This window comes from Tubulanus polymorphus, chromosome 1 (genome assembly GCF_964204645.1).
Source record: "Tubulanus polymorphus chromosome 1, tnTubPoly1.2, whole genome shotgun sequence".
NCBI lineage: Eukaryota > Metazoa > Nemertea > Palaeonemertea > Tubulaniformes > Tubulanidae > Tubulanus > Tubulanus polymorphus.
Window position 1 is genome coordinate 11,901,586 of NC_134025.1, and position 20,639 is coordinate 11,922,224.

The 20,639-nt window shown below is 37.4% G+C and overlaps 1 protein-coding gene across 1 annotated transcript; it reads right to left on the minus strand.

The window, feature by feature from the left end:
- Positions 1-383: 383 nt before the first annotated feature.
- On the minus strand, positions 384-20,248 carry LOC141909124 (WW domain-containing adapter protein with coiled-coil-like). Its single transcript, XM_074799508.1, has 13 exons — positions 20,103-20,248; positions 19,044-19,083; positions 18,668-18,836; positions 17,938-18,095; positions 16,976-17,103; positions 16,287-16,360; positions 14,405-14,818; positions 7,607-7,879; positions 7,059-7,124; positions 6,385-6,625; positions 5,711-5,888; positions 5,178-5,305; positions 384-4,954 (listed from the first exon to the last, which is right to left on the minus strand). The coding sequence occupies exons 1-13, from the start codon at positions 20,141-20,143 to the stop codon at positions 4,882-4,884; spliced, it is 1,983 nt and encodes a 660-aa protein (XP_074655609.1). The 5' UTR covers positions 20,144-20,248; the 3' UTR covers positions 384-4,881.
- Positions 20,249-20,639: the final 391 nt, after the last annotated feature.

The window sequence follows — 20,639 nt, forward strand, 5'->3', positions numbered from 1 at the left end:
CATTTTGGGGCCATTTCACGGTCTCAATCACAGAAGCATGAGAAGTCGTGAGCCAACCACCTAGTACAGAGAACAAGCTGCTATGCAGTACAGCATGCTTTTGAAAATTTTTGTTAAGGAAAAAAGTGGGGCGGCTTTGGCCGCCCCTGTGGGGACACTTCATTTTTACAAAAATCCTAGTTGTAATCCTTATCTTACAATAATGATTAAAGTTTAGCGATACATTTATTTAGGCCAAACCAGCTAAGGGTAAATGCAACTGACCCATGACCTAAGGGCCTTGCTAATCAAATATCCTTTTTTCAGTTCTTGACTTGCGTATATCATGTGGAATATTCCCGAGAAGAATAAACTTAAAAACCATGAATACATTTCTGTACAAGTTATACACATTATTATTTTCAGTATACAAGAAGCAACTACCTACACAATCGCTATAGATAGTAGTCGCTGTAGCCTCTCGCTTTACATAGTTTACCATGAGCCACTTGACTAGGCCAAGGACAAGAGAAAAAATGCACAAAGTTCATTTCATTTCATTAAACACTCACTATGAAAAAAGAAACGAGAATATAATTTCTGTTTTCTTTTATTATTATTACAAACTGTAGTAGTATTAAACATTACTATTGAACTTGAATCATTAATTACTTTCACATATAACACAACCTGCCAGGAGAAGGCCGATACGAGAACATACTGGAAAACAACTGACATTATTATGCTTTTCGAATCTTCAATGACCTTGTCAAGGCCACAACTGCAGGGCCCAGTTTCACAAAGCTAATTACAATTAGTTTTAATTGTTCATTGAAAATGAGAACCTTGTAATAGGTAACTAATCATAACTTTGTTTTGTAACTCAGCCCGGTTGCTGCTGCCTTACTTCGTCGGGACCAAATCAACTGGAAAAGGTTAATTGAAACAGTTCGTAACAATTAATCAACCTTCTCGACACTAATTAACAGACTTCAGGGGTTTTCAGAGTTAACACATACTAAGTATGTGCGCAGTTTTGGCAGAAATAGCAAATTACACGGTAATCCTCAGTTCTTTGGTAAATATTTGACCTCAAAGGGTCAATTCCTATGCACCTGAGTCAAAAGCAACTTTTTTCAGTTCACTGTCAGCACGATGTTATAACATTCTTATGGGATAACCAGTTCTTCACTGTACATGTTAAGGTACACATACACCCGGGTAATGATTCATAAAATCATTACTTATGAAGCCAGTGAATTTGGATAGTACCGTGATGTCCCAACCAGCGATATTCAATAGGCTTGACTATAATAATTCAGCTTTCATTAAATCATGGGTTCTAACTAAAATGAAGACAGTCAACCCTCAATCTACAAATGTTTTAAAACCAGGGGCCGGTTTAATAGACTGGTATCAACTTTAACCCGGGGGCTAACTTATCAAGTTAACCCCCTGGTTAAAGTAAATACCGGTCTATAAAACCGGCCCCAGCATTTCAGCTAGGGTTACCATAATACAGTGTAAGAGAAGACCGAAATCATACCCATTAGTGTAAATGCCACGTGGTGCAGGGTTGGCGGGTTGACTGCTAAAAACTATTAACTCAGTTCAAACACAGCTTTCTCCTTAACGCAGCAACAGTTAATGTCATAATAAAATCAATTTACAAAAGCGAGGTCTCATTCGGTTGAATTTTTTTGAATGATCATTCTTAAGTAATCTGTACAGAAGAAAAGAATAAATAAGTTTATTACCACCAGCGATGACGAAGGCCGTTTCCAGTGGTATACGATTCTATTACACGTATTATTTACCAAGTTCACACATTGAAATGCATTGTGGGGTTATTAGAGAGGTTGTATTTGTCGCAAATAAGGTACCAGCCCACTATCAGAACAGTCGGATTCATGTACGCAGTCCAAATAAGATCACTTTCAATCAACTCTTTATCTGAAACGCACAGTAGTGTTGCCGGTACCCTATTAACAAAATTGCTCGTAAAAGAAAACATTTCTAACACTGGAGACAGCCTACTATCAGTCAACTAAGAATGACCACCTTCAATGGGAATAATTTTTTTAAGCCCATCGCCAAATAGTCGAATGAATTATCAATCAATCAATCTAGACAATAAAGAATGACAATAGGAAAGTAATAAAATATGCAACCAAAAAGAATTAAGAATTTTGGGACATTTCAGCATTGCGATAGGAATAAATGCTCCAAAGACAGTTAAACTGTTGCTTTGGCGGTCCACCACCTAAATTCGGCTTCGACCGGTATCACTTTTCGATAAAGAAAAAATATTAAGAAATTCGTTTTTCGAGATACCTGGACCGCGAGTCGACGTCATCTTAATCATTGACCGATTTTCTCCTTCGAGTCTTGTCATAAATATTTACAGAATTACACGATACGTTCGCTAAAAATGTACACACCCCGTCGCGCGAGAGAATACTCACAAAATATTTTTCTGTATTTTTTTTTCCCTTTTAAATCTCAACGAACCGAAGAATACGTCACACAAAAACTTTCAACAAATTATATATATACATATATCTATATACACGTATATGTATAATGTTTTTAATACCGTAATAGCTTTATAAAACACTCAAACACCACCTGTGTACGATTCATCATCACAGACCGAGAGAAAGTGTTGCAGAAAAAAAATTCCGTTTTTTTTTTTTGGTCGCACTAATTTTCTACGAATTTATCTTCTAGAAAATACCCATTTTCACCGAGAGCTAATGACTAAGTTAATATTCAGACGCATCAGACTGGTGCATGGGAGCGCTGGAGCTAGTTGCACAGACGGACGACGCCTAGATTTAAGATCGACGTACCGGTCTTGGTTCAACAGCCAATCTAACAACAACTTGTAGACCAATCTTGAGATCTAAAAGACCATTTCCGGATTAACCAGACATAAGCGGAGACTTCGCAACTCGGCTCTACAAACAACAGCATATTTGATATGTACTGAGAAACGGACATCTGCATTCGAGAATTTAGACGCTATGCAAATGTTGAACTTATATTCTAAATACGATATTCGACTGAATCAATGGATATGCATGGTAAGTTCCGGTCGTATGAGAATTAGAATACATTTCCTTGCTACCGTCGAGATCTTGAATTCTCAATGTAGGTTGAATCGCCCTCCAATACAACACAAAAAAGGCCACTTATCGACAAATGGCATCATGGTACTATACGAGCAATCACAAAAATACATTAAAAAGCTTTTTTATTCCGTACATGCCCCACTCCAGAGTATATTGTACCACATTCAGTCGACAACAACGATCGCGGTAGTTCCCCGGGTCACGAGAGAGGGTCAACATCGAAACAGGGCAACTTTATACACTTCTAATATTTATCATCGTGATGACCTACCGGCAGTTAATGAGACACCTCGAAATCGAGTCATCGTATTATAAGAAATAAATAACATACATTACTTTTAATCATATACAATTGAAACGTGTACCGTCAGTTATAGCAGACACATACACACTGCAATTGTTAACGTACGTTACGTATTATACAAAAATTCTGTAAAACTTTCTTTTTCAATCAATCGTCAGAAAATACTGCTTGAATATACGGGTTTAAAACCTGAATTCTATTAGGCATTCAAACGGCATGAACACGAAACCGAACAACGAAATTGCAACACTGGATGAAAGAGCGCACTTTCATGAATTCAGCTACGTCGGCGGGTGTCAGAGAACTTTTCACATTTCAATTAATGGTGATAACACAAACTCGGGGGTCCAGAGACATCGTGCCCACTCGGGAAATGGTCTAAAATGCCCAAAAATCCCACAATTTCATAATTCAAAGTAACGACTTTGAAACTCGCCAAAATCATTGAACATGTCATAAGCAACAATTTTGCAATTGAATGTGCTAACAAAATATGCATAGATCCCAATGTTATTCCACTATTCAACGCTAAGTGGTGAAAACACAAAAACCAAATATAGCTGCAAAGCAGCGATAAGGGGTTTTCTGCCGTGTTGGTTTAAATGCCATAGAATTTTGCATACTAAGTCTAATTGAAATCAGTCTTCATCAGTTGATTAAATGTGGCTATTTTTTGTAGTGCAATGAAAAAGTTTTAAGAATAACAGATATGGTGCTTCCACTGTACAGTCCCCTGGTGGGAGTTTTATGAACTGATAATGTACATGTTTGTACCAACATACCAAGTTTTGTTATTCATATGATAAAACCAACTGAATCAAATGTGAAAAACCAATATTTGGGACACAGATGCATCTAGGGTAGATACATCGATAAATCAAATATCAAAACCATACATCAAAGTGCGTCGAATAGTTACCATGAAAACTAGAAGATTCTGCCTATAGACCAACAGACAGATGGATGATGGACGAAAAGTTAACACAATAGCCTGCGGGAACTTTAGTTCGAAGTGGGCTAAAAATCAAATGAAGCCCCTTTCAGGACTAGCTGGCTACAAATTTGACAACAGCGATATCTCTGCCCAAGATCAGTGGATTTTAAAGATTTTAATTTCTTATGTCCCACGTGGGCTAAAAAGGCGCTCGAAAAACCAAAAAATATTCAATATTTCTCCTTCTTGGAAAAATGCTCACGTGAACCATATGCAATGCGTCCTGCGTCCTGGTTGAGACTTTCACGCGTTGTATAAGCCATTGTTGTATTATTCAATTTCTTAATGAGACTATTTAGACTGATCCAAGCGTCGCAAATACACCACATCCGGGGAAACACGATCCCGTACGCAGCTGGTGAATTCCGGCGATAAAAACGAAATAATAATAATAATATTAATTATAATTATAATAATACACAATTACTATGGTAAGAGCCTAAAGTTTTTGGCTAATTAATCATTGTGTACTACGAAGACATAAAACTATTGCCACTTTTCATACGTTCTAGTTCCTCGATTTGCTGTCGTAGAAATAAGATCCTGAAATTAAATCAAACAAAAGCGAATGACAAAATGTTCATAGGCAGAATTTACGTCGAAAATGAACTCCAAATAAATCCCCTTTTTAGCATATTTTTTACATTTTTAGATCAATTGGTAGTCGGGTCTGCATGGTATGGTAATAGAACCCAATACCCCGTATGCTTCTTTACGTGAACGCCGAGTTACAATTTTTTCACCTATGATCAACAGGATTAAATACCTTTGTTCTTGTAAAGTGGACTGTATATTAGTTATTCTAACTAGTGACCGTGCCTTCTTTAAATCACAGGATACTTGTGTGGACAGCAAACTACCCAGGTTATGAGCTTCATCACTATAGTGGTCGGCCTGTAAGAAACACAGACGTAAACCATTTGCAAACTGACGGCTGTAGCATGGTATACAGCGGATACATATGCAACAGATACATCAGAAATGTTCCCGAAACCAAGATAATCCCATTTTTGTTATATATCCCTACAAACATTAAGACTAGTCTCCGGACTGAGTTTATCAGTCAATACTAAGGTTTATTGAGCTAAACTCAGTAACTAAAAGGGTAGTTCTATGCTGGAGCATAATAGAAACAAAGCCACTGAAAGCAGCTAGAAAATCACGGATTATTTTGTACGTATCAGCACGTATGAGTTTTGTCTTTCAAGCACTATGTAAGCTCGATTCAAAATGTGGCTGCAACATAACTGACGCCTCTGACAATGAATAGAAAAAAAATTTGCTAACCCGATAACATACCTGTTTTTCATACATTTCTGACGGCCATCCAGTGACGTGGCTCACTAAGCGTTCGTCGTAATAATTACGTAAAGATGGCGCTAGTTCACACGTCGTCGGTTTCAAGGCAGCAGCCGCTAATGAGCTTACAGGGACGCCTTGGGAACTCGTATGACTCGGCGATGGGCTATTTTCATTCCTGCGAATATTTGAAGATGATAAAAGTGTTAGTTTTAACAGCAACATACGAAGTCGCTTGTAGTAGCAACTGGGGTCAGCGAGTGCGAACTTAATCCACGAATTGTAAGGCTAAAAAAATTGATACCTTGTTTCTCAATTCTGCTGAGCCTAAAACTTGACCCGGCCGATCGCCTATCTACCCTGTACATTACTTTAAAAAATATTGTGATCAATTCTACCATAACAAACTTGGCAGTTATAGAAATGAACTGATTATAAATTTTATCAAATTTTACAAAAACTACACGGCCGCTGCGGAGAAACGAGGTATCATTTTTGTTTAGCCTAAATCCCCACACGTACTACCAGCGATAACATGTGAATGAACGCAATACAATAGACGGCTCAAGTAGGTCTGCTTGAGTTGGACCCAACCATCTTGGAAACATTATACTGCAGGCCTACTGTAGGAAACCTCTAAAATGGAATTATCAAGTAGAACTGTCGTGACGTACCCGTATTCCCCGTGATCAGAAGTAGGACTATATCCGCCATCGTCCCCGGATGCCTTCGTCGGCGTAGGTGTCTCCGCTAACTTTGGCACGTGTTGATGTTGGGGTGTATGTTGTTGTGAAGGTTGTTGTTGTTGTTGTTGTTGAGAAGGATGTTGCGGTGATGTGAACATGGACTGCTGCGCAGGTGTCTGCGTTTGCTGCGGTGACGTGATCTCTGTTGACCGGGGCGATTGGTTTATTACTGGAATGAACACACACACACGGAATCAGATACCTGCACTGGTTATTCAGGCTAAATATCCAACAATGGATTATCGAATAAAGAAACGCCTCAATTCTCTCATAGTTATAGCTATCAGTACTTATATGTAAATGTATATATAACAGAACTCAGAATCAACCTCATATTTCAAATAAATTCATTTCAATCAACAATCAGTGAATTCCAGCCCTTTAAAGATTGCTTCATTTTCTTTATTTTTGGGGGAGGAACAAAAAGCATTGCTACATATTTCAGCAGCCGCGATGTTTCACTAAAGATTGAAATTAAATTAAATGAAATGGGGAGAACGCTGGCAATGACTTTCATTTAAGATGAAAAATCACTTATCCATTTGAGGAGATAAAAATGGAATCTGTTAGAAATGGAATGTCACACCCTAATATGAACTTACATGACTGTTGGGCTAAACTAGCTTGTCGACTCAGAGCTTGTTGAAGTTTCTGTAATGTCTGCAAAGCTATAAATATGAAGATAATAAGAATCATTTTACACGTATTCTGAAATAGGGACAGAAAAATGATCCTGAAAGTATGAGTTCTTGAAAAATTTCCAATGAATTGCCCACTACCCTATACGAAAAACCAGTTTGGGCACACTAATTATTCAATTGAGTGATACTTGAATTTTGGTTTGTGGTTTGTACGTGTAATAATTAAACTTAGGAGCCAAATCCATGGTTGTAAGTTAAGGTCTTACACTATCTGAAGAGTTAACCAATTGAAATTGAATTAATTACCCAGTAGGCCAGAATCAACTGTACATATCAGGACCCAGTTCCACAGTTGTGATAAACCCACGACTGACTCTGGAGTTGAAACACTGAAAATAACTTTAACTCAGGACTGTGGATCTGGATCCAGATGATCGCATTTTCCAAGAACTACCTTCAAACCCAAGCTATGCAAGCGGTAAATAGGGTAAATCGCTTAACAAATTTACCTTGTTGAGTCAGTTCGTGGTGATTTATACTTTGCAAAGCGCCGCTGTCATTCATACGATTGATAAGTTGTGGCAATGCGCTGGCTATAGGAGGTAATGTCATATTGGGCAGCATCGTTAGCGGCGTGGCGACAGTGGATCGAGGTGGCACTGAAGAAGGATTCGACGTACTATTCGAACACACTATCGGCGTACCCGTCCGCGAATGAGGTCGTGAATTGGATGGCGTACTACCGGGTGAAATGTCCATGTCGTCTTCGGTTTGTTTCGAATCTGAATAACACGAGAAAAAGAATTCCAATAGTTTAACCCTCGCAGTGCGGTGTATAAATCAGCGATAGATTTTGCTAGTACACCGCACTGCGGTGTATTGATGTAATTAGTAATTCTCTCTTGAAAAATGGTAGCACGTGTCAAACATAAAGAAATACTAGTAATTAACGATACACCGCACCGCAGTGTAGACGCACTATAGTGGTATTCCCGTTGTTCAACACACTAGCGTGGAATTTTTTAGAATTTTCAATCATCTCCAGCACTATAGGGTATTAGTCAGCACTAAAAGGGTTAACCGCTTTATTTCAGGGACAGCAGTGAACGGTATTTCCTTGAGTGTTTTAAGTGGACTCATAGTCAATGTTGCAATCTTTTTTTTATAATCTATTTTCTGATACAACAAGTTATAATGCAGTGATACAAAAATGAAACAATAACAACATATTAAATCAAAAATGTTGTAATAATACAGCAGGGAAAGCTAGAAAAGCTTAAAGCTTGTGATGTAACCCACCCTCGGATTCATTCCACTCTCACACATGATCATTTCACCAACTTAAAATCTTTAAGGTACAAATTAATCGAAATCAAGGGTATTTTGTGAGGTATTCGTTTTACAGTTTCGTTTTTCAGACCTAATGGGGCAAATGGAATTTCGATTGTGACATCGACCAGTGTCGAGATGAGTGTTTAAGGACAAAATAGAACAATCCTACACCAAATTGAAATGTTAGGAAATTTCGGCCATTTACTTAATCCAGGGCCAGGTTCCACAGTTCTAAGTTAGAATTAACTCCGAGTTAAAATCAGTTCATTTTCAATGTTTTAACTCTTAACAGTCAAATTTAACTCAGAACTGAATCCTGGGGCTGGTTCCTTAGTTGAGACTTAAGTCCAAAAAAGGCCTTAAATTTTAAGACTAGTCTCAAGTTGTTAGATTGGCTATAGAACTAAGATGGTCTTAAATTGGTCTTAAGTCAAAGCCGTGACTAAAGAACTGGGTCCAGTTCCACAGTTTCGAGTTAAGATTTAACTCTGAGTTAACTCATTGAAAATGAACTAACTTTAACTCAAAGTTAACGCTAACTCACAACTCAGGAACTGGGTCCAGGGTTTTAACAAAGACATCAATTAGGCCACACCAATAGAAAACCCTGTTTCTCGGGCCCGACCGACCCGATATTTCGCCGTTTCAAATAATCATTTTCAGAATAAAACATAATTGCCTACCAACCCTTTTCAAAATTTTGGGTGAAATAATGTTTTCAAAACTATATATGTGGCCGAACTCTCCAAACATAAAATACCAAACTCTCCATCCGCGTAAATACTTAATCAAATCGTGATGTCGGCTGAGATCAACATCATAAGAATATTTTATCACATCGGATTTAACAATTTCATTCTGGAATTGGTGCAGCCATGCTCAGACAACTTAGCTAATTGGACATTAAAAGTGACCTTGGATTGTAAAATTCCAGGAATTCCGTGAAATATGTTTTTTTTTTATAGATAATCATACAAACACCTGAATTTCCTTTTATTATTGTGGTCTACTAGCTGTTAATCGCATTCCTGACTAAAAATTTGGTCCAGTAAAAAGTATTTAAGGCGACCAACCCCATTTTCAAAAGTATACCCAACATTTTTTTAGTATAAAAAGAAAGAAAAATATCCTTGCCTACCTACACATTTTGATGATTGCCCTGCCCGAGAAACAGGATTTTTTTTGGTGTGGCCTTAGGGTAATTCGTGTGGCAAACAAATGTGCAATTTATGAAATCTTCATAATCAAATTGCTTCCTGCATCTGAGGCAGATTTGTTTACATTTTAATCGAACTTGAGATCTAGGGGTCCGGCTACAAATTTGATTTAAATTTGGTTTGAATATATATATATATATATATATATATATATATATATATATATATATATATATATATACCACGCCGAAAATGAAAATGAAAATGATTATTTGAAACGGCGAAATATCGGGTCGGTCGGGCCCGAGAAACAGGGTTTTCTATTGGTGTGGCCTAATTGATGTCTTTGTTAAAACCCTGGACCCAGTTCCTGAGTTGTGAGTTAGCGTTAACTTTGAGTTAAAGTTAGTTCATTTTCAATGAGTTAACTCAGAGTTAAATCTTAACTCGAAACTGTGGAACTGGACCCAGTTCTTTAGTCACGGCTTTGACTTAAGACCAATTTAAGACCATCTTAGTTCTATAGCCAATCTAACAACTTGAGACTAGTCTTAAAATTTAAGGCCTTTTTTGGACTTAAGTCTCAACTAAGGAACCAGCCCCAGGATTCAGTTCTGAGTTAAATTTGACTGTTAAGAGTTAAAACATTGAAAATGAACTGATTTTAACTCGGAGTTAATTCTAACTTAGAACTGTGGAACCTGGCCCTGGATTAAGTAAATGGCCGAAATTTATATATATATATATATATATATATATATATATATATATATATATATATATATATATATATATATATATATATATATATATATATATATATATATATATATTCACATTCCTGTCGCATTCGCTTTCATAAATGATTCGATCTGTGAATCAAATTTGTCAAAATAACCTCCCGCTCAATATAATTCATACAATACAATAATCGTGTGTTTATAAGTAGCACATACGGGGAGATGCCAGGAACAAATACCTTAGATCAATCTTTTTCCTTTGTCTTATTAATTTGAATGTGCAGAATATAACTGAATAGGACCTGATTAAAGATCAGAATAAAATTTGATTGAATTTGCAATTCTGACACTTGGCTAATTAGCATATCAAGGTCATCGATCCGATTTCAGAAAAAACTATTTTCCGTGAACCTTGCGCAACTGTCAAGGATGAAATTCTGTAGTGCAAATAAAATTTCTTTAGGGTCAATATCTTATAAAAATCAATCTTGAAATACAATTCTAGATCAAAAGATAAAATCCGCAAGTAAAACAGTAGACGATACCGCGGGTTCACATGAACACCTAATGACTTCTGTGAATAAGCCAATCATAGAGGAGACTTTTCTCTTTTCAAAACTGATATTTTTGCGCTCAAGATTTTTGTGAAAAACCTCCTACAATTACAACGAGGCTCTTTTCTAATATTCGGCTTCCTAGGAATTGGAGAATAGTTAATGCTCTAATGAATGATTTGTATGAATATATGCTCAGTTGAACAGTGAAAAAGCCTTTACTCTGGAAACCATGTCATTTAAATTTGCTCCATTTGTACAGAAATAGGCTCAGCCTACGCTAGCCTAAAAACTGGGCAATCCCAATTCCATGTAAGATGTTCTGTATGACAATGCTGACAAATAATAAAATATCAACCCTTTAAGTTAACATCTGTCGACATTTTCTTCGCAAAACCTATTTCACATCTACAAATGACGACTGATGAGGCTAAGATGGCCGCAAATTGCATACAAATTGATTAGTAAAAAAACTTGACTAATATCATTAAGATCCCTTCTGATAGTATAGCCACCACAAGTTTCAATGATCGATAACGGACCATGGCATTAGTAAGATTCACATTTTGGAATTCAGAAATTATCTTTAGAGCTCAAACTAAGGGTCCAGGGATATTATTCTCTCAAATCTTTCTGGAACAAGCTTTCTCATCAGGACAGCCCCAGTCATTGATAGTTTGGGTTTCGGCCTGATTTCATCGATTCAAAGCGACACGAACAAACTTAGGCCTGCTACTGGTTCGAAATGTCCCAAGTCTGTAGCAACAGTCTACATTGCATAAAGAACTTTCCAGTTTCTAGGCGCCATTTTGTGGCGGTCCCTTGAGGTCCCCACTAATACTTAGATATTTCAAAATTAATAAATATTTCTGTTAGTGATTTCTGTTACGCGCGGTTAAGATATGCAGTCCTTGATTTCACATCGTCACTGTTCTCAATTGTTGCGTTAAAAAAATCCAAGAATCACCAACAAATATCTGCATTTCATTTCCTTTAAAATGGTGTATTAAATTAAGTTCATCGAGCAAGGGACTGCAGAACTAGGCCTATATAATATTCAATCTAAACTTATGTTTTAAAATTGAGCGCAAATTATCACAATGGGGACCTTGAGGGACCACCACAAAATGGCGCCTAGAAACTGGAAATTTCTTTATTGAATTGGGAGATTTGATAGAGAAGAAAAAGTGTCATTTCAGTACCCCATAAAATCAACCAGATTCGTTACATATATCTATTTCAGGCTGAAATGGCCATAAAACAACTCTTTCAAGATCAGGACCAAATATCCAAATTATGAACGTGACAGTGGCAGAACTATTTTTTCAACAGATTAGGCTTGAGGCAGGGCATCTCGAAAAGTACATAACTTGAAACAATTTAATGTAAAGAAAGGGACGATGTAGGAATTTAGCTGCCAATATTGTCAGAATATGATCCCTGACAAACAACTAATGTTACTAAGCAAGTTTCAGAATGCGAAGGTGTTTGAATTCGGATGTAATCTTGTAAATTAGTGAATTTCCTCATATTTCAAATATAAAGCATTTTCTGCATTAAATCTCAGGAGAGCAGAAAAAATACAATTCGATTAACCTAAGGATTCAGATTATGCACTGACAGAATAATACACTGACAGAATAACTGTGGAAGAAACTAATAAACAAAGCTACGGTTTTCTGCATTGATGATTCTGTAACCCAGTACTTGAAAGCAATTAATCCGTATCAATTTTCCCGAACCATAATCTTAGCCCCAGTTTATGAATATGGAATTAAATTGGTGCTGCCATCTGTCCATAATGGCAAGAATAATCAACGGTTCACAATAAATCATCTGCCAATTCCATAAACAAAAACATATTTTGACAAATGATCATTTTTGCAAAATCTAATGACCCTGATGATGTTTAACATAGCGAAGCAAGGCTACTCCTGTATGGAAACTAACGAACCATTTCTCTCAGAAGTTTTTATAGGTCAGGCGTCAGGCTAATGCGGGTAACATGGTCAACTCAAATAGTCGCACAAAAAATAGCAACTTCCAGGAAGGATTGAACTTTTACTTCAATTTTAAGTACATGTATGTAAATTGACAGAGTGGAAAAAAGCAACTCGTGTTTTTCAAGAAAAAAAAGCTCGATCACTATGAAATTTCTATGGCCTCAAGAACTAATTAACCTAAACCATGAAACCATAAATCACCAGTATTGGTTCAATGATACCCCCAACGTGCCTTGTTGACACATCGGTACTCATTTTCAAAGAAAACTGCTTGCACCAGACCATTTGCATCTAGGCAAACCTACGGTTCAACAACAATGTTGGACCATTCAGTGTGTCCATATTGACAATGTATGATTTACAATTTAAGATGTATTGCGGATGGCAAATTTCTTACTGCTGTCTAAGTGTATTATTGAGCTAATAATTTTACAGCCACTCAAAATTCTATTCAATACTGTATTAACTGAAGAGCGACCAATTCCATAAATAACCACGACTTTATGAAAATTGGGTGAACTGTATGGGGTTGGCAGCTCTGGACTTAGTAGCAATTAATAGAAATACAGGTTCTTGGACACCCCTGAAGGTCAAATTTTAAAAAAAGAAAAAAAACAAATCATTGGTAGCCAGTGCCTTTTTGATCCCTTAACAACTGTAGGACTAGTAGTGATTCATATACACATGGGCCCCCAACCACTACGGTACCCCAGAAGGTGAAATCCAAAAATGGCTCTTGTTAGGCCCGCAGATTGTTGGTACCAAAATAGCACTTTCATATAGGCATGACCACTGTGTGCGTCAATTAATGACCATCCACCAGTCTTTTACTCACATCACTCAAACAAAGACTAATGTTTATTTCAACCTGACTTGAGAGCATAGAGGGTGGCCTAGCTCAGTCAGTTTTGGTGGTACATACCTGATAAAAGTCTTATTAGGACCACAATGCATTGGCAGTCGACCTAAATCATCATTTTTTAATCCATTTGAAACTGTATTGAAGGATATCCAAAATATCTTCATTGAGAGGGGTTCCTGAGAGAAAAGAGACTCCATGATTTGAAAGTTTTACAATATGTCTCCATGCCTACCAACTGAAATTTGATACGTAGGCATGGAAACATATTGTTAAACTTTCAAATCATGGAGTCACTTCTCTTCATTTAACCCCTTTCAGTGAAGACTTTTTGGATATCCTTCAATACAGTTTCAAATGGATTAAAAAATGATGATTTAGGTCGACTGCCTGTCCTTTCTGGTCCTTTATCGGGCCTTTAAGGCCATTATCAGGTATGTACAACCAAAAATTAGCGCCTTTAAGGCCTTTATCAGGTACGTACAACCAAAAATTAGCGAGCTAGGCTCTCATGTCAGGTTGAAATAGACATTAGACAATGAACCTACTTGCGCAGGTTTTTCTAAAGATGAGGGCCAAAATTCCGCTGCACATTTCATGTACAGTGTACTATATTCATTTTGTGGCAAAGGGCCTTAGAATACAATCAAACATGAACATACCTTCGCTGTCATCGGGTTTCCGTCTGTCTTGAGATAATAATCCACCAGTAGTAGCATTATTAGAATCACCACCATTTTGCGCTGATAAAGAACGTGTCCTTTCACTGTCTCTACTACTAATATGGTGTGACTTGTGGTCACTATGAGCGTTTTCGCGGATGTTTGACGACGTGTGATAACCCCCCGGCCGCGTCGCCTGATCGACACCGGTCGCGTTACCGGCGGCAACGTGTGCCGCATCTTCGCGATCGTCGTTAACGACGACGGACTCGTGATGTCGCGAAGTCCGTTGTTTCGAGTTCGTTTTCGAGGAGCCGCTGCCGCCACGACTCGACGATGATTGTTTCGACTGTTGCGATGAGGCGTAACTCCCGTCGTTTCGTTCGCTGTTGGAATGTTTGTACTCATCGGATGCTGAAACAAAAAGAAAGTAAAAACGAACGAATAAAAGCAAATTCAAGAATTTGGCCGAACATTTCGTTCCAAGTATTCAGGGTCCATTTTCATTGAAAGGACTGATTTCTTCATTCGGTCTATGTTAAATCAATTTTGGAGTTAATACTTTTTTTTAAACTGTACCCAACATCCACGAAGTGCTATCTGCGTTTGCAGTAAAATACCATACATAAATTATGGCAGGAACTGAGTGTTCAATTCAAATAGTAACTAGAATGTGGCAATACCATGGATATCTCTTTGGGGTATGTAGACTGTAATGCCAGCAAGAATGGAGCAAGAAACTATAGATAGGTAACATATTGCATAATTGTTCATTATATTTGCGAGAATTGTTGGTTCTAGTTCCGAAAAGGAAAACCTGCTTCATCAACTCTCACACCAAGATTCAAGGAAATCCTATTCCAGACTGAAGGCCCTAATGCGCGAATAAAAAATTCAAAATCTACACCCTTCGACCATGATGGCTGATAACCTCCATATTAACAACGACCATGATGGCTGTAACCTCCATATTATCAATAGGAGCGGATTGCCCCAAACCAAATCTGACCTCCAAAGAAATTCATCCAAAATTGCAAGCTGTATCTTGGTAACAGTGTCTCAAGGGAACAACACACACATTCTCATCCCCTCACAGGGAAGACATTATCGAGTGCAAAATCTTTGGTGTAACAGATTTCATATCTTAATCCAGTACTTTATTTCTACGGATAACTGGGAAATCATGAACACTGGGGCATCTCTGGCATTGTTCTTGAGCAAGCCATTGTGGAATACATGTAGTAGAATACATGTAAGTGTGGAGGCTCCCTGCTCACGAATAGTTCAATTAGTCTATGCATCAAAAATACTTTACTAGTCTCTTATCCTTATTGCTTTTAGGTATAATTTAGTGCCTGACCTGATGGATGACTCCTGAGCTTATGTATGTTACTTCACCCTAGAGACAGATGACTGTTGCCTCTGCACAGAATGGGATATATAGGCTTGAGCAATAGGGCTTAAATACAAAGCTGAATGTCAACGACCACATTCATTCCACAAACTACCATTACAAATGTATCATCATCATAATCATTATGGTTTGAAAAGCTTTTAATGATACCAGGAAGTTTTTTTCAGCATTTGCTAACTGTTCACTATTAATCCTCATCACGGGTATATGGATTTCCTAAGATATTCCACTACTTAGTTTAAATTATATAGATTTCATCCAGTTCGGGCAGTATCCTTTACCCTTCCCAAACCAAGCACCATGAAATTAGAACATGTAATAATTCCTTCACTTTTTTATAATTGTGCTGCCCTAAATCTCTTAAAAGTATCTCTCTAATTTTTCTATGAGTTCAACCAGGTCAAAGATGGTTTTTTGCGCTCATTAAAAATTGTTTAAAAATTATGCTTCCGGCATAATGAAACTTACATTTCTGATGCCTTGCATCTCGTTCTTCTCGGGAGTAGTCTTTGTGTCGGTTCGAATCTGATGAACGCGATGAGCTAGAGAAAATTCGGAGTAATCACATCAGACAAGTGTTATTTCGACTAACGATTATACCGGCACGGTTCATTGATTTAAGGCTCGCGGCCCAAAACAAGAAAATCTTTTCAAGATTAATAAGGTAATTCTAGACTGGATTTTCAATAAAACCTGCTTAATATACAGATGAAATTAATCCCAACAAATATTGCACAAATATTGATTAAAATCATATTCCACACGTTCGAGAATACAGGTGGACTGCTAGTTACGTCCAGAATTGAGATCAAACTTCAGATCTAATTGTTAACGATGTAGTTTGAACTTTTTCTCAATGCCACATCATGTCGGATGCTTGCACAGACCTTTCCAGAAAGGAAAAGATGGCCAACTACCTTCATACCCCTCTCCCTAATTGACATTATGAGATTTATGACCGATTTTAATGGTCAACAAGGTTTTTTGTATGACATGAATCAGATGCACAGTCACGAGTAAACCAAAAAGACAATAGCTCACTGTAACCAGGGTTATAGACAATAGGCAGCCATCATTTCTGAAAGTGCATCAGAAGCTCTTACTATTCAATCTTAACTCTTGATTGTCATCTGAATGAACAAAATAGATGAACTCACCTGTCATCCCATTCTTTAGGCCGCTCCCACTGAGAAACTTCTGATATACAGTTGTAGTAGTAACGCTTTCCGGAAGAGCTGATGTGTTCAGACCAGTCTCCGCAGATACGCAATGCTGATTTACGGATCTGCAATGTATATCAAAATTATTATGTTTAGCTTGGTTATAAATTTGCCTGCAAACATGAATTACTATACGTTCTAAGCCACTAAAAGTTTCAAGATCTTATTTTTCTCACGAAGATTTTTTGCTAACGGGCAGATCAAGGTTTTTTTACCCCTCGCCTTTTTGATTTCCAGATTTAATTCAGAGAGTAGAAAATAATTTGTCGTTTACAAAATACAGGCTATATACAATAATAACTACAGAAAAATATCAATCTACCGGGAAGAATCACATTGTTAACTATGGAATAGTCAACTCCCGATTATCCAAAGCATTATCTACCAATGCTTTTTAGGCAAATAACTGAACATATTCATGATGGAATTCGAAATTCTGGTTGAAATACGAGGGTAGTGGATAACATAGCAGGGACCACTCAGGACATTATCAGGAACGTGATAAATAAATGAGAAGAAATTTTAAGCTATCCTTTTGAAGACTTTTTTCTTAACCATCGAGTATTTCGTAAACAGGGACGGCAAAACATTTTTAGGTACTGACCATGGTCAAGGTTCACAAAAACGTATAACTTATAATTAATTGTTAGACAATGGAAGGTTGACTAGCCTGATGCTCAGAAGCATGCCTATTTGCAGTTGGGGGTCATTCATTTATTACGTACGCATTAGGGGAGGGGGGAAGGGTAGATGCAACCGCGTACCCTAATGCTTAATGTATATGAAAAAATGGCCGACCTTGCGTACAGGGGGAGGGGGGTTGAGATATTCAAATTTTATGCGTACGTAATAAATGAATGATCCCTTACCAATTAAAGACTAGAAAGTATAATACTAACTTCACTGCGGATTTCCTTTTCATTTCGGCCATCTCTATCCTTCGACTCCCTGGAATCCCGACTATTGCGATCATAGTGACTGTGATAGCGGCCGTCACTTTTATCAGTTGATGACCGTCCGTGGGAATTGAGCTTTCTGTCTGGAGAATTACTGGAACCTGTGAATTCAAATAATCGTAATGGTAGTCCAAATTTCCACTTTCAAAATAATACGGTCGAGGTTTTTTTAGTGAGAATAATTGACAGCAACTTGGTTTCGAAAAAGACATGTCATTTAATTCTAAAAAAGGCCAGGCTATTCATATGAGCCTTGTAAATCTGAGCATGGGGATCATCATTTTCATCTTTTTTTCTTTAATTCCGAAGTATTTCTGCCAGCATTCAAAAACAGACTGTGGTAAAATGTTCATATCTACAGGGCTATAAGTAATCTTATCAATTTTGATTTTACTCATGACCAACACCTAAGGTGCATAAATGACTTGAAACCGCACATCTACCCGGCATTCTTAGTCAGATTGGTAAGCCTATTGTGCATGAAAATAGCATGAACCAGTAGCCTAGCCTAGCTAGCTTAAGCTGTGGATAACCGATGAAGTGACAGTTAAAACAGCATTGGATACAATGGCCTAATATGAAATTTTGGGCTATTGTCCCCCGTATCTTCATCTTCGGTCTCAACTATCCCCAGCGTGCAGATACACACATTTCTCAGCGTGCAGATACATACGTTTCTTTTCCAACTTCCCTTTGGTTCTTTCGATATATGATGACTTGCTGTGATACCGCGGGCTTCTGTCAGGACTGCCATCTCTTCTTTGATAATTTGGCGAGTCGCGCATCTTGCCGTAATAGTCACAGTCATTGTAACTTGACTTTGATGGGTATTTGTCCATATCCTATGAAACAAGGTTTTTGTTATAACAAATCTATATCAAATGTGATAATATGTAACCATGTCCAGTTCAACAAAGAATGTTCAACTTGAAACTTAAAGGAGGTCTATCACTTCATAAACATCATCAATCAGGAACTACAGCACTTTAGAGCTTGAATAAGTCATTTTTTTATTGATTTATTGTGAGGGAAAGCGTTCTTATTCATACCTTGTCCTTGTAGGAATGGCTTTCGCTTCGGTCATAGTACCTATACAATGAGAAGAAATACCAGCAAATAAAAAATATTCGTCATTAAGGACAGCCCTAGAGTAAATCCTAAGTGCAATGTTTATCGTTATGCCTACAGTGAAACATTTGTACTATCAATAGGATAAAAACCCACTATGTACATAGTGGGTTTTTATCCTACTATCCGTTCACCACCTTTGAGTGTGGTTATCGTGCTAATTTGTACTATTGTTTTGAGTGAGTTAAATTTTCTAATGTATTCTACACAAACAAAATCCATTAACTAATGATCCCGCACCAGGATAGTACCAGGGTTCGCCTGTAAATCTAGTTCCTTGAGATAACCTGCTTCTATATTTTCTACATAAAAATCCGCCTGTGTTACTAATTGGGTCTTATGATTGGTTTAGGTTAATCTTGGAAAACATTTCAACCAAGTTTCACAGATGTTAGAGATACAGTTATGAGTTAGGGGTAGCTATGCAAGTAGGTAAGCTAAAATCTATCTTACCAGAACCTCCACATTACTCTAATCTCTTAACTTAACTAACCTTTACATACGATATCCGCGCAAATACACAATATTCAGTGCAACAAAATGCCATTGTTGTTTGATCACTTCTTTCCCCCTTATACAAACGAAGGAACAGGAGCAAATAACAGAAAGCCCTATAGTGACCCAGCTGCTGTATCAGAGTTACGCATTCATAAATTGTAATTCTTTGAGGGAAAACACCCTTCAGGATGTCAATAAAATTGTATTATTGTATGTAAGCTAAGGCGACTGTCTGGACACTGATAGTGATATACTGGATATAGTAAATGGCATTATCATACTTCCCACACCAATTGTTATTAATTTAGGGCTTTGTCATTATTTGCATGTCCAGTTGTGTTAAACTTCGATATATTTTTTGTCAGAAATGTTTGTTGTACCGGTATGTATTTAAGTGTGTTTAGCGACCGTATTCTTGTTTTTTCCACAATGAAAGATGAAATGTTTTTCATTAATTTACACTTCGTTTTACGGATGATTACCCATCATTCAGCCTTGGATGTTTCCTTGCATGCATTACCATCAATGCCTTTCGTGGACTGTGTTTGAATCAGCCCAAAACAAGGGTAGTATCGGCGTGATTCTTGCGAATTATTTCATCTCAAAAATCACACATCCCTGCAAAACATCAAGGGCTGCCATGTTACATACGGGCACTTCGTAATTGCATCGATTGTTAGACTGGTTCCGACTTACACGCCGGCCTGCGGCCCGGACACGAGGTCCGGTACGTATCAAAATGTTTCTTCGGCTCCGCCGATGGTATTCTCTTCACCGGTTAAAAAATATATACACTTCGATTTACGATTTCATAATCTAACCCCCTGTCTCGTTCCCGACATCATCAAAATATGCACAAGAGATTTAAAATCATAATAAGTTTTAGTATCAATAAATTTTTACCATTTTCGTGAAACAAGGCATTCCTTTCATTTTTTTCTGTAATTGAATTTTGGGGATTTCGGAAATCTTTGAACTTCTTGAATTGTCCTCATCATAACGCCGGCAGTGATGAGCAA

Coding starts and splice junctions, on each gene's coding strand:
- LOC141909124 (XM_074799508.1), bottom strand. CDS start 20,143: ATGGTAATGCATGCAAGGAAACATCCAAGGCTGAATGATGG. Junction 19,084..20,102: donor CATCCAAGGCTGAATGATGG/GTAATCATCCGT, acceptor CTCATTGTATAG/GTACTATGACCGAAGCGAAA. Junction 7,880..14,404: donor GAAACCCGATGACAGCGAAG/GTATGTTCATGT, acceptor CGTGTTATTCAG/ATTCGAAACAAACCGAAGAC.